Here is a 14,145-nt window from a genome sequence, read left to right as displayed (position 1 = left end):
GCTCTTTATGAGGCATGCTTTTCACTTAGGGAATGGCTATTTGAATCATAATATTCATTCTAAATTTGCCTAATCTATCACATTCCCCTTCAAGACAGAGGTCACAAAGTTAAAGAGCAGCTAAAGAAATTTTCAGTTTGCAGTGCTGTTTAAAAGCCAGTTTTGACAATGTCCACATCCAAACCCACTTGGAGTGACACCTAGAAGGCTACAAACCTTGATCACTTCAGGTTCCATATAAAGCAGAGCCCGGCAGGATGCTGCTTCCTCCAAGGAGAAGCAACTCCTCAGTGAGGGAGGTGAGATAGGCTCCATGCTACCCAAGGGCAACCGCCTCTTAAGAATCAAAGTACCCTTCAGGCCTTAAGGGTGTCTTGGGAGCTATCAGGCCAGAACAGAGAAATTCATCTCCCTAACCAAAGCTGCTCTGTGAGCCAGCCAGTGTGAATCTCTGTCCCCTCTATTTACTTTAAACTGTAGTCTTTTTCTTATTCTTCCTATTTTCCAACTTGACCTCATAAATCTGGGTTATGCCTCACACTCAAATTCTTGTTCCATGAATTGAGAACCTACTACCTTCTTTGTGGCTGGAGTGAATCGAAGTCTTGTCTCTTAATTAGGGGACCTCCTTGGACCCAGGCCAATGTAAATCTCCCCATCACTGCTCACATTTAAAGGGACCAAGGAGGATTATAATTGGGTTTGGATGTAGCCTGGATGCTCAGACTCAGTTTGCCAAACTGAATTGTTTATGGCTGCACCATGTAAAACTTCTGATACTTTCCTTCAGCATTTTCTGTAAAGATTACAACATGATGAATGCATTCTTAAAGAGAAATGTTCAATAATTAACTTTTAGTTGAGGAAACTACTCTTTCCTTTAGAAAACTACTTTGATCTAAATAAATTGATTTTGAATGTCTAAATCCTTAATTTCTAAGTAATGACTGAGATTCTGAATCAGTAGACAGCTGGAGCCTGAAATTTCTTACTCAACATGGGAATTTAATTCACATATATTAAGAACAAACAAACACTCATCAGAGTGTTCGAGAGTTTATAATGCAAGACAAGCTAAAAACATTGTATTTTGCTATTTAAAATATCTTTATAAATTTCAATAATATCTATGCTTGTCAGTTGTCCAAAAGGTCATCTAAAATAATGCATGATTTATTCAGGTTCTGATATCAAATCATAAAATAATTGTGCAAAATAGTATTACCTAAGGCATCAGAGAGATAAAATGGCAGGGAAAAGGCCAGAAGTTAACATTTAATTTCTTCTTATCTCTTGCATTTTGAAAACTTTTTTAAAAAATATTGTAAGTGTATTGTTTTATAGTTGATTATAGACATAATTATTAACATATACATTTTTGAGCCCTACAAGTACTCAACAACCTACTGGTTATGTGTCCAATGCTATTCTTTGCATATTTCTGTATTCTCCAAGCAGTAACAACTCAACAAAAAAAAAAGGTTCACAGGATCCAAACCAGTGATGGCATTGAGCCTTTAATACTTATACCACAAAGAAAATTACTCAAGGCAATTATTTGAGCTTTTTCTACCTTCAGGCCAAAGTCAAATGATGGATATGATGCCCAATGGTTCCTTTTTCACCTTCATAAAGTTTATTAAATATATACTCTCCAATTCAGAATAATAGGATAAAATCTCCCAAAGTGTAACAAAAACTATATACAATGCTAACGTAGCCTCCTCTTAAAGAACTCTAATGAAAGAAAACCTATCTTTTATATACATTTTATATATCTTTTATTTTATCAACTTACTTGAAAAAAAAGCCAGTTACTGCGCTGGCCCTGTGCAGGACAGCGTGTCCAGAACACACTGGGCCCCAGGAAAGCCCAGGCAGCGCTGGTACTCACAGGGGCAGTAGGTTTTCTCATGACTTACAAAGTTTGTAAGTTCTTCAAAATATTTTGAAAATCAGTTGATGTTATCACTCCATAATTTTGCCAGGGCATACCCTTTTTGTAGTTAGAAGATTCTAGCATGTGTTTTTATGAAGTCACTAAGAAGAAATCTATTAATATTTATCTATACCGCACTCATTGCATGTTCTTTGGCCTAAACACTTTCATTAAAGACAGCGCTTCTTCTTCCTAATGAAAATAATCATGAACTACGCCACTAATCAAATGCACTTGTCTTGCTATTAATGACTTATTTTGCAATTATGATGACAAATGCAGCATTTTGCAGTACACTTTAACCTTTTCTTTTTAGCCTTCCGAACCTTTCATCACCTTGACATGGTTATGAAATGTGGAGGCTTATTTGTATTCATAAAGATATGAATTCAAAGGGCAGGCAGAATATGGCTTTGATACACACAAGGTAGCTTCTAGGGGAAAAGCAGGCAACTTTCATCTCAAGTAATATTGCACCTTATCGGCTGCCATTAATACTAATAAGCTTAGAAGAACTCTGCACCAAGTTAGAATTATAATTATGCACATTTCCATTAATGTAGTTAGTAAAACAATATTACCATTACAGAAAGGCAAATATTACTAAAAAGTATGAAGTGACAACATATGTTTTGTAAGAGAAAATTTACAAGAGTTCACTTCTACTATATGAATATTGACTATGGAAAATTACCTTACTATATGATCACCTATATTTAAGAGAAAATATTACTACAAATGATCATAACAATACCTCTCAAACACATCTACCACTAAAACGAATATTTGTTAGAGCACTGTTTGGCAATAATTTATTCTACTACTTCCTATGTAAGTATTACACTCATATGAAATGTTTTCCATTCATGTCACTTTCTTATTGATCCTCTTGCCTTTTAATTAAACTATAACTATTTTTTTTTTTTTTTTGCAGAACTGGGGATTGAACTCAGACCTTTGCGCTTGCCAGGGAAGTGCTTATTCTACTCAGCCATCTCCCTGGCCTGTAAACTATAACTATTTTTAAAGAACTATAATAAAATAGCAAAGATCAGAAAATTTTACCAAGTTTCCAAGAAATGGAAATAATTTTCCATTCATATCACTTAAAGTAGTTTTATAATATAATAAAACATACACCAATATTCTAATTATTTCTTTCAATAATTCATTTTTCTATGATTCACCGTTTATTTTTAGTTACAAGAAGACACATGAAGTGGTGAAATTGAGCATGGAGTATACATACACTAATGCTTGATTAAAACTTTCCAAAAAAATTTTAAGGTACGACTGAGTCTTTGAAGTCACCTGAAACTACAGAATTCTCATGATAACCTATCAACTGAAACTACAGTAATAATTTTGTAAGATTGACAGATAATGCAAATTAAAACACAAGAATGCACCATAAAACTTGGTAAAATTTTCTGATCTTTATTTTATTATAATTCTTTAAAAATAGTTATAGTTTAATTAAAAGGCAGGAGGAAAAAAGTAATATCTGTACCGCAGACTTAATTCCATTCATGTTATAGGTAGGTTTTTTTGCAAAAGTTAATTATATCACTTTACCTCCTGTGTAAAACCTAGGCACATGCCAAGAAAAAACCTTAGCATGCAAATAACAACTGAATAATTACATGATAGAATTCAAACACTCTTAGTAATACCTGGAAATGTGAATTCCTGAAATCTGAATGCCAAATATCTATCTATTACCTTTCTTGGATGCTTCAAAACTGTCATAGAGATTTATCTTCTGGGTGTCGTAAGTCAGAGTGGTGTTGGGCAGCAAAGTTCTGTTCCTGTTGATGGTGTTCACAGCAAATCGGAATGCAAGTTCCTCAGCACCCATCGGGCCAGATTCCACATATTCAAAAATACCACCTGGGAAAATAAAGAGAATAATTGCACAGTTCTTAGAATACATAGAAAATGTCATAAGTTTCGTGTGTGTGTGTGTGTGCGTGTATGTGTGTGTGTGTGTGTGTGTGTGTGTGTGTGTGTGTGCAAGTGCATGCGTGCATCTGCCAGTGTGTGATTGAAGTACATAGAGCTTATACTTAATTTTTCTTTAAACCTAGGTAATCCTTTCTGGCAAATCCATACTGGCAAAATTGCTTTGGTTTTACAGCAAAAGTTAAATGCGATTTAAATATAATCTTCCCTCTAACTTTAATAATCACTTCTTTTAGGGATTGATTTTGTATAGATTTTACCTTACATCCTGGAAACTGTCCTTCCAAATTTGGCATAGACTTTCAGAATTATCAAAAATCTGTATCTATATGAACCACAAGCCTCAGAATTGAGGAAATTAAATAAAATTTGTCTCCAATAAGCCAGAATTATTTAGCACAAGTTTTACGCTGGTTATTAGCCCAAATATTTGCAAACCCCACTGCTATGGATGATGTCTATTTGTCCCCCCCAAAGCCTCATGCAGTCAAGGGGTCATACTTCCAGAATTTGTGATTAATTCTTGATCTAATGCTGGGATTATGGGTGCTACACTGCCCTCGGGCAGATAATCTGCATAGGACTGTAAGGAAGTGAGAGAGGCTTGCTAGCAGCCATAGATGTTGCTCCTCTCTTTATTCTTTGCAACCTTCCGCCACCATAACCATGAATGGCTGCACTCTGCCATGTGCCACTCTGCCTTGGAGCCAGCAAAGTATGGCTCCATTAACTGTGAGCTAAATAGAGCTTTCCTTCCTTAATTTTGGGTGTTGGATATTTTGTCCCAGCAATGAGAGAAAAGCCACTGAGGCAGCCACCACCTGACTATGAGAATGAGAACAAAGTAGCATTTCTCTATTTCATTCGAAGCCTTATTTTGGAGAACAAGTGACATCTGTGGACCACAACAGTACAAAACAAAAGCCATACCCTTAACCAATAAATACCATTGTAGCATATCATTTTGAATATAAAATGTGCCATGTATTTTGAAAACATGTCCCTTCAGTTTGCTGGCTTCTACCAGCTGTCTCTCAGTCCATGTCCCTCAATCATTTTCGTGCCTTTTCTCTCTGGTTTGATGGCTCTCTTTTCAGCTGGAAGCAAATAAAACTTTTGAGTCCAACAGAATCTCTTTCTTATTATTGTTTTAGTGAGTGAAATGAAAGGGGACAGACCTGATACTGAACTCTGTCCAACCTCTGTCACTGTGAAACTAGCATTCTCAAAATAAATTAGAGCATTTATCTTTCTGAACCTTAAATTCCAAATTGTACACTCGCATTAGAATCATTTACACAATAAACTCCTTAGAATAAGTCAGTTCCGTAGCTAGTAGTTGATACCTAACCAAGATGCACGAAGGTCAGGTGACAGTTAGCAAACTGCCCACTCACATTTAATAAGAAGTCACAATATCATAACAACTCTTCCATCTAGGAGGAATGAGGTCTTGGAAGAGACCACAAAGATAAGGCATACTTATCTTCAGAGAGCACACGAAAATTTTCTATTTGATAACATGTTAGTGTAAAATTCTTTCATTTTTCCATATTTTAAAGAATTTGATGGTATAATTGTTAACAGCAGTCAACTTCCTCTCAGATAGTGCTATGAAAATAAACTCATCCGCGACTCATGTTAAACTGAAGATAACAAGTGTTTTCAAATCCAATGGGTGTTCCACACCAAACCATATCATTTTTATATGGATTCAGATTGAATTAATATTTTGGCTCTTCCATTTGCTTTTGGGGTGAATTTGGGCAGTTGGACAAAAATTCAGTCTGAGCTTACTCATTATGTTTGAAAAAGGAATGATAAGGGAGGCTACTACATAGAGTTGTAAAGATGAAATGTTATCTCATAAAAAAACACTTGGAACATATATATATATATATATATATATATATATATATAATTTCCACTGAATCCCCAAAACAATCTTAAGTAGTATTATTTTACAAGAAAAAACTCTTCAGCTAAAGATCATACAGTTAAAGATCAGGAGTGCAATTGGTCCATCTGAACTGCAAAATATTATTCAAACCACTAGAAACTAGTAGTTTTCCTCCAAATTCCATTCAAAGCAAATACAGAAAATTGCATCAAATGTGAGATAGGATAATTTCAGTAATGAGATGAAGTTAGAAATATAATATCTTAAACTGTCCTACCAATTTGATTTGAAACTGTCACATTGCTATTTGTTTCTCAATAAAACTATGGAAAAAAATTAAATTCATTTAAGAAAAAAATTTAAAAATTAAAAAGAAAAAAAAGAAATATATGCAGAATAGGAAAAACCCTGTAATTATAAAGTATCATAAAGTTAATTAGGGATTAAAAACTCAATGTTGGAAAATTTTAAACTACAATAGCTTATTGGCAAAATAAAATAAAAAAGTGAATCGTCTATATTTCTCAATTCTGAGATTTATTTATTTATTTATTTATTTATTTATTTTGGCGGTACCAGGGATGGAACTCAGGCCCTTACACTTGCCAGGGAAGTGCTTATTCCACTGAGCCATCTCCCCGGACCCCAAATTCAGAGTTTTAATGTCTACATGATATAAGGTACAGAAATGGTTAATGTTCAATGGGTTAAAATTTTCTTAACCTGTACTTTTTTCATGCATAAATAATGCAAACTTTAAGATCGCATATTTATCACCCCTTTGAATATTTAAAAAAATCTTTGAAATTCATTAGCATAACCAATTTTCTACCTTAATTAAAATGAATAATTAATTCATATTGACTCAAAGCCAGAGCTAATATTTCATCTATGATAAACCTTACAAGATCCACATAATGGGAACTTCACGGGCAAATTGTCTTCCATGACCACACAACAATAATAGCTCAAGCAAAGGAAGAAACTCAATAGCTCCACACTCTTGACATATGCAAAGAAAGTTTTGGTGCAGTGACAAGCTTAATTACTAACTAAATCAGCTTAAAGCCATATTCGTGGGTGTATCTGGCTAGGTCAGAGGAGTCACTGCCTTGGGACCTGTAACTGCTCCCTGGTCTTTTTCTCTGGTACATTTACCCGGCTCTGCTTCCTTGTTTCCATGATCCAGAACCTTCCTTTCTGCACGTGCTCCTCCCATGATGTGCCTGTCCTCCTGCCAGCTAACCAGGACCCCAATCACCTGAAACCAACAGCCAAACAAATTTCACCTCCTGTAAATTGTGAGTGCCAGGTATTTTGCCTAACAATCTGACATCACAGGTGGAGAGAATTTAAAAAGCAAACAAAAAGTCTTGCAAAAACTGCTTTCTAAAATGTTGGGTGAAAGGCCAGACAACTAGCTCAGCAGATTAAAGCGCCTGCAAGCAGGCTCAGGGTAGGGGGTTTGAAATCTGGGCCTGCCATGCTGGCCCTGCCCCCGGGTGTGCTGAGGTGTAATTGAGACTGGGCGTGGTGGCATGCTCCCGTAATCCCAGCTCTTGCAAGGCTGTAAAGAGGCAGATCACTATTAGTCCATGCTAGCAGTGAGATCCTGAACACCCTGTAGACCCTTCGCTAAAAAAACCAAAAAAAGTTGGGTTAAAAACCTTCAAAAAATTCTATTAAAACTTTTGGGCCATTGTAATTAGATCCAGCACAAGAATTAGTCAAAGAACAATAAAGTATAATCACCATACTAGATGTTACAGAGGTACTTAAGAGATAAAACTGTTTATTTATTTATTATGTATTTGGTATAGGGTCTCCAGGGTCTCCATGGTCTCACTACACAGATTGGATGCGTAGTGATTCTCCTGTTTTCAGCCTCCCAGGAGCTGGGATTACAGGCATGCGTCACCACGCCCAGATCTTGCTGTCTCAGCGAAGGGGGGGGGGGGGGCAGGGCCGGCAAGGCACGCCGGGCATCTAACACCAGCCGCGGTGGTCTGCTTAAGCAGAGCTATTTGGCTGCACCTTATTATTTATTTTAAAAAGACTTCTAGAAAATAAATGGAGAAACGCTGGGATTTAATAAATATAAAAATCACAAAATAATGGATGCTGTAAATAGTAGGGGAAAACAACAATTCTTATAATCACTTTTTTTCATTATGAGGACAACACTAAACGTTTTTCATCAGTGTTGCTTTTTGCAAATAAAATAACACAACTGAAATAATCCATTACTAATACACTTTCATGGAAACAAATACTAAGATTAAGTAAATCAGCGCTTTAGGCAGAAGAAGAATTATAAAGGAGCTGCTATGATGCTCACATAACATACTAAAGAGAGGACAATCGTGTCAACTAATAAATATTTATTTTGATTATGAAAAAAGTAAGAATATCCTATGAAAACTATCAGGTATGTGGAATTAAAGTGTATAAAAACCGGGAAAAGTTAGAAATGCATAAATGCAATCAAAGAATGTAATGTTTTAGCATGAGTGAAATTAAGGCAAGAGTAATAACTGTGTCCAATATACTTAAAAATGTATGTTGTAGAGATAAGACTAAACAATTATGAAATAATATAGAATCAGAAGTTAATGTGACAATGACAAAATATTTTACTTGTCTAAAAAGATAAGGAAAATGGAATAAAAATATATACAATATATTTCAAAATAGTAGTGTGGTTCTTTCAGTATACTAGAAAAAACAAAACAAAACAAGTGAAAACCAAAGAGCTACCATCCTATTTAAAACAAAAATAAAAAATAAAATCAATTGTTTTGGAGATACTAATTCAACGATTTTTATTTTGGAAAAAGTTGCCAAATGGAATCTGTGTGTAATGTTTAAACTAAAGACTTCATTAATCCATTGCCATATTCCATTTTCCCTTTCATGCTTACTAAGAGAACCAAAAGCATTAGATGTCTAAGGGAATTAGTAATAATCCCATTTTTACAAAATAAGTTTATTGCATGAGTTTTAAAAGATATCAGAATAATTAACTTCATGGATTGCCTGTGTAGATGCGGACACATTACAGTGTCTTTGAGACTCCACACACGCAAAAGCAAAACCATGTCAAAATATATAATAATTTTAAGACCATGATAGTGGAGTAAAGGAAAACTAGAATTTAGCACTTTGGGAAACACGAGTCATTCGATTTTACCTCATAAAGGTGTGATAGGAGTGGGAAGAAATGTAGCAGGGTACTGGTGGATTGCTTATGCAGTATTTCTTAAAATTTTCCAGCCCTTCCATATTGTTTTCAAAACTACAGCTTAAATTTTCATGTTATTGCCTGGTAGATATGTTATTCTTTGTTAGAATATACTCATAGTGCCTGAAATCGATTTATGTTGCTTTTTAACACCATCTATATGGTGTTTTTTTTTTTGTTTTTGTTTTGTTCTTTTTTTTTTTTTTTTTTGCAGAACCGGGGATTGAACTCAGACCCTTGCGCTTGGCAGGCAAGTGCTTATTCCACTGAGCCATCTCCCGGGTCCCCATCTACATGTTTTTCATTAAAAAAAATAAAAATTTAAAACCAAACCAAAAACATCTCCTAACATTAAAAATATGTGAGTCCTGTGAATAAGCACTTTACCATGGGTTATTTATCCTACAGAAATATATACTTAAGTTCATCAAAAATTCATACCAGAAAGTTCAAAACAATATGAAGTACACAAATTAATCAAGAACTACATGTGATGGCATGAGATAAATACCATAAACAAAAATACTAAAGCAAACAAGACAGATACAAAAGAAGAGCACTGTACAATTTTGCTTTCAAAATATTAAAAATAAATTGTTTTGATGGAATTAGTGGAGTAAGGGTAAGGAAAGATCATAAAATATTTTTAGGGTGCTGTGGTCTGCTTCTTAGTCTGGGTACCTTGTTACATACTATTAGAATGTTTACTATTTGTCTACTTTGGCATGGATAGATCACCCATTAAAAGAACTTGGCTTTTTACAAAAAATACAATTGTATAAAAGAGCTAAGACCTACCTAAGTTTGATGCCAAACACAGTAAAATTTGCGGTAATACTGTTCAAAATAACTTGAGTATTTAAAAAATGTATACATCAAATATATAATGAAATTACAAGAATACAGATGAAAGAGTACACTAAAGCCTTGGATTGCAAGTTTCCCACTAGGGTTCCACAAGATGAGCAAACATTTGTAATACATTTTAATTCGTTAAAAAATTTAATTTGGAAAATGAGTCATTTCTTGAAATATGAGTAGTATATGGCAATGACTATCTCATGATCATAACTGAGCCAATTATTCTTTTAGATATTTTTAAAAATCTTTTTATGTATTCATTTACTTGGCACAGGGTCTTGTGGTGCAGTGTGGACTCCTGTCTCAGCCTCCCCAGGCTGGGATTACAAGTGTGTACCACCACACCCAGTTTCTATGGTTGGAGTGGCACGCAGTACAGGAGACTGAACTTGGGCTCTTGCACTTGCCAGGAAGTTGCTTAGACTGCTGAGTGATCTCCCCAGCTATTCTTTCTTTTTTAAATATTTTTAAACTATTCTATTGAACTATTTTTAATATAACTTTAGATGGTAGTAACTGCCCCAAACTGAAACAAAGGCAACAAGAATGTTATTCAATATCCTCAACATAATCTAATATGTTTTTCTACTTGGAATATAATTTTTTGACATTATATAATCAGGCAAATAGTAGTGCATGCTATATTATTCAAAAAGACTACACATTTCTCAATAAAATCATTTTACAAGTGGCTTACATTTATTAACAATCTCATTGATAGTTTCCACTTCATCCTCTGATAATAAAAAGTGGCTTAAAACTAACTTTAAGATCTTTTATTTACTAATATTAATGAATACTATGCCGGGTTATAGGAATTTAAGTTTAACGTTTTACAATATAAGTAGCAAGAACTTAATAATATCTGCTAACAAATTCTTATTCTAAATACATGCATGATGCATTCAAAAAAGACATCTTGCAAATTTTAATATGCTATTTTATATGCTGAATTGCAAAAGAAGTGACATGCTAACATTGCCTCTCCCTCTGTCCCTGATTCTGAGTGATAGTCTATCAGCAAGAGGTTATGGAGATCTCAGTCTGCAAAGAAGGCAGAAAAGGCAGAGATTTATACAAGAAGAGAAACTACAAAATTTTGTCCAAAAGCACCATCCAAATAAGGCTGTAATAGTGTGAGAGATGAACCAGCTAAAGACAATGCAAAGTCCTGTTTCCACAAAAGGAAACAAGAGCAAAATTCATTGAGGAAGATTATGTTAAAGTTGCATGAAAAGAAAAAGATTCCATTGAGCCAATCGATAGCAGTGATTCTGTGATTGAAAGTCCACTGAGTCAATAGATAGAAGTGATTCTGTGAGTGAAAGTCCATTGAGCCAATAGATAACAGTGACTCTGTGATTGAAAGTCCACTGAGTCAATAGATAGAAGTGATTCTGTGAGTGAAAGTCCATTGAGCCAATAGATAACAGTGACTCTGTGATTGAAAGTCCTTTAGGCCAATACAGAGCAGTGATTCTGTGAGTGATTGAGCCAATAGGTAGCAGTGACTTTGTGAGTGAAAAGTGAAAAGTCATCCCACACAATAACCCTCCTTCTTGTGTCTCCTTCACACTGGCCATGAAGGTATTCAAAGGTGAATTCAGGATAACTTGTATATTTTCTTGATATTTTATATTTTTATTATTTATATTAAAACATAGTATTATAATTATTTTATATGAATATTTTTGGATGGTGGAAAAAATCATGCATTATTTCTTATGCAAAAATTCACTTTGATATACAAGTGTTTTGGATGACAAACATATTTCTGGAACAAATTATCCTCACAACCCAGGTTTTACTGTATATGAAAATAAATTAAAAGGGGGACATAATATATTAAAAATAAAGAGTGAGTATACTAAATGTGTTAAGAGGATTAAGACTTAAAAATGTTCCAGTACAAAAACAGGCTAAGAACAAAGTAATATTTCAAAAACATAAAGCACAAATAACCAATGAAAACATGCAAACATTTAAAGTAGGGGAATGAAAGGTTAATTAAAAGAAATGAGAACTTTTAATGATAAATTTGTTGAAGTGTGAGCAAAAACAGAGTTCTAAGGAGAAACAACTTGATATACACATTGTAGAGAAATATCATACACTTGAATCCATCGCTTGTACTTGTAGGATGTCCTTAAAGAAACTGACACTGATAACTGCAAAAGCCTCACTTTTCAGCTCTCAAGAGCAATGTGATTAAAAAGAGCAAATACACCACAATAGAAGACTGTTTACACATAATATGCCACTTATAATTGATTAAAATATTATGCACCTCCTTGTTTAAAACTTTATTATATAGAAGATACAGTAGCAGAAAGTGTTTTTAGTCATGCATATTCATAATGTGAATATCAAAATTATGGGTAATATTTCATAAGCATGTAATCCATAAAGAGAAAATTGCTATCCTAAGGAGTTCACAAATTTTTATTCCAGAGTAATAAAGGAATGTAAAACTATACAATCTTTAATGACAAAAATGCTTTATAAATAGTTATAATATGTACTTCTGCTCATATAAATATTAACTTTGATTAAAACAACAGGCTTTTGATTAATTTTAGTTTTCTTTTTTTGAGCAAATTATATATTGAAACTGTATGGTAGTTTTGCTTTTTTTTTAACAAATGAGTGCAATATATTTTAAAATGAAACTAGAATATTAAGCAGTAGCCATAAACAGGGCAATCATTAGAGGAGAGGATAAAATCTCCTGATGTTTTGACATTTGTTCTTTTATGGTAAGACTAACTTACATGCTGTTACGGCTTACGTCTAGATGTCTTGTTAAAGCATCATGTGATCATATGAGAGGGTCTTTCAGAAGTGGCTGGAACTAGAGTATGTGGTACTGGGGTCGGTTCATGGTACAATGCTAGAATCAAAGGCAGGAGGCTCAAGGGTGAGAGTCCCATTTGTCCAAAGTAGCTTGGATGAGATATAAGGGATAGAAAGAGCTGTGGCTGACCCTTGTTGCCCTGCTACCTTCCACCCACCATGCACTCTTGCTCCTTTGCCAAGCCTGTCTGCCACCCACTCTGCCTTGGAGCTAGCTGATTCTGGACTGAAACCTGTACAAACTGTGAGATACATAAAGCTTTCCTCCTTCTTTGGGTGTTGGGTATGTTGTCTCCGTAACAAGAAAAGCAACTAAGACAAATGCATAGAAAAAGTAACAGGAAGGAAAAGGTAACAGAAAAGAGGAGGAACAAGTGATGGAGTCAGGAGCCTCAGGACCACAATGGGATGAAACCTCAGCTGGGAAGAAGTCTAAGCCTTGGGAGGAAGACATCTTATTCTCTTAGGCAGGAGGTAATTCCCCATAATTTGCAGATATAAAGGTCAGCCGGAAATGGAGAGAACATATATTTTATGGGTGTTCTTTGTGAAATAAAACATGAAGTCTGTAATTTTGGGAAATTAGTCAACTTACAACAGTTTAGCTAGTTTTAAAATTTCTCTTAAGAATTAGATTAACAGCCAGGCATGGTGGCATATGCCTGTAATTCAAGCATGTGGGAGGCTGAAGCAAGATTGTTGTGAGTTCAACACCAGCCTGGGCTACAAAGTGAACTCAAGACCAACCTAACTACATGAGACCATGTCTAAAAAGCTAAAAAAGAATTAAAGAATAGCAAAGCAATTTGAATTTACAAATAATAATAAAATAATTATTTACATGATGTTACAAGGATATAACTTGAATATAGTATTTTCTTTGTGTTGTATCATTCCTGCAAAAGGGGCTTGCTTCCATCTTTATTCACTTTATTATATAATGTCATAATTGTACATATAATTTGATAAGCATGCAGACCATGAAGAGAAAATTGCTACCCTATGGAGTTCACAAATCAGGAATAGAGAACTAAAAGAACCATATGATCAGGCTGGGGAGATGGCTTAGTAGAATAAGTGCTTGCCTGGCAAGCTCAAGGGCCTGAGTTCAATTCCTGGTTCCAAAAAAACAAAAAAAGAACAATATGATCTTTAATCCAGAGATTAGTCATCTCCCATGTCCTCCTCAGCCTTGTAGTGCATTCATCCATTGTTACATTTTTGAGAACCTGTGGATCATTTGGTGTTTTTCAAATGCATATTCTCTGTAAGAGTTGAGCAAAATTTATTGCTTTATTATCCCTTTAGAATTTTCAAATTCAAGAAAGCACCTAGATAAGTCTTCTTGAATCTTTTTTCTTTTAGTATATTCAAATTCAGGTAGGGCTG

General features: G+C 34.5%; 1 protein-coding gene across 1 annotated transcript in view; it reads right to left on the bottom strand.

Moving 5' to 3' along the window:
- Grik2 (glutamate ionotropic receptor kainate type subunit 2) overlaps positions 1-3,825 on the bottom strand; it is a 441,729-nt gene extending 437,904 nt beyond the window's left edge. The window contains exon 1 of the mRNA XM_004637451.1: positions 3,662-3,825. Within this exon, the coding sequence (XP_004637508.1) occupies positions 3,662-3,797 (136 nt within the window). The 5' untranslated portion in view covers positions 3,798-3,825. The remainder of the gene's footprint in view (positions 1-3,661) is intronic.
- Between the last annotated feature and the right edge of the window lie 10,320 nt (positions 3,826-14,145).

Source organism: Octodon degus, unplaced genomic scaffold (assembly GCF_000260255.1).
Source record: "Octodon degus isolate 3935 unplaced genomic scaffold, OctDeg1.0 scaffold00090, whole genome shotgun sequence".
Taxonomy (NCBI): Eukaryota; Metazoa; Chordata; class Mammalia; order Rodentia; family Octodontidae; genus Octodon; species Octodon degus.
Note: the sequence above shows the minus strand (reverse complement) of the source record. Positions and strands in the feature narration are given on the sequence as shown.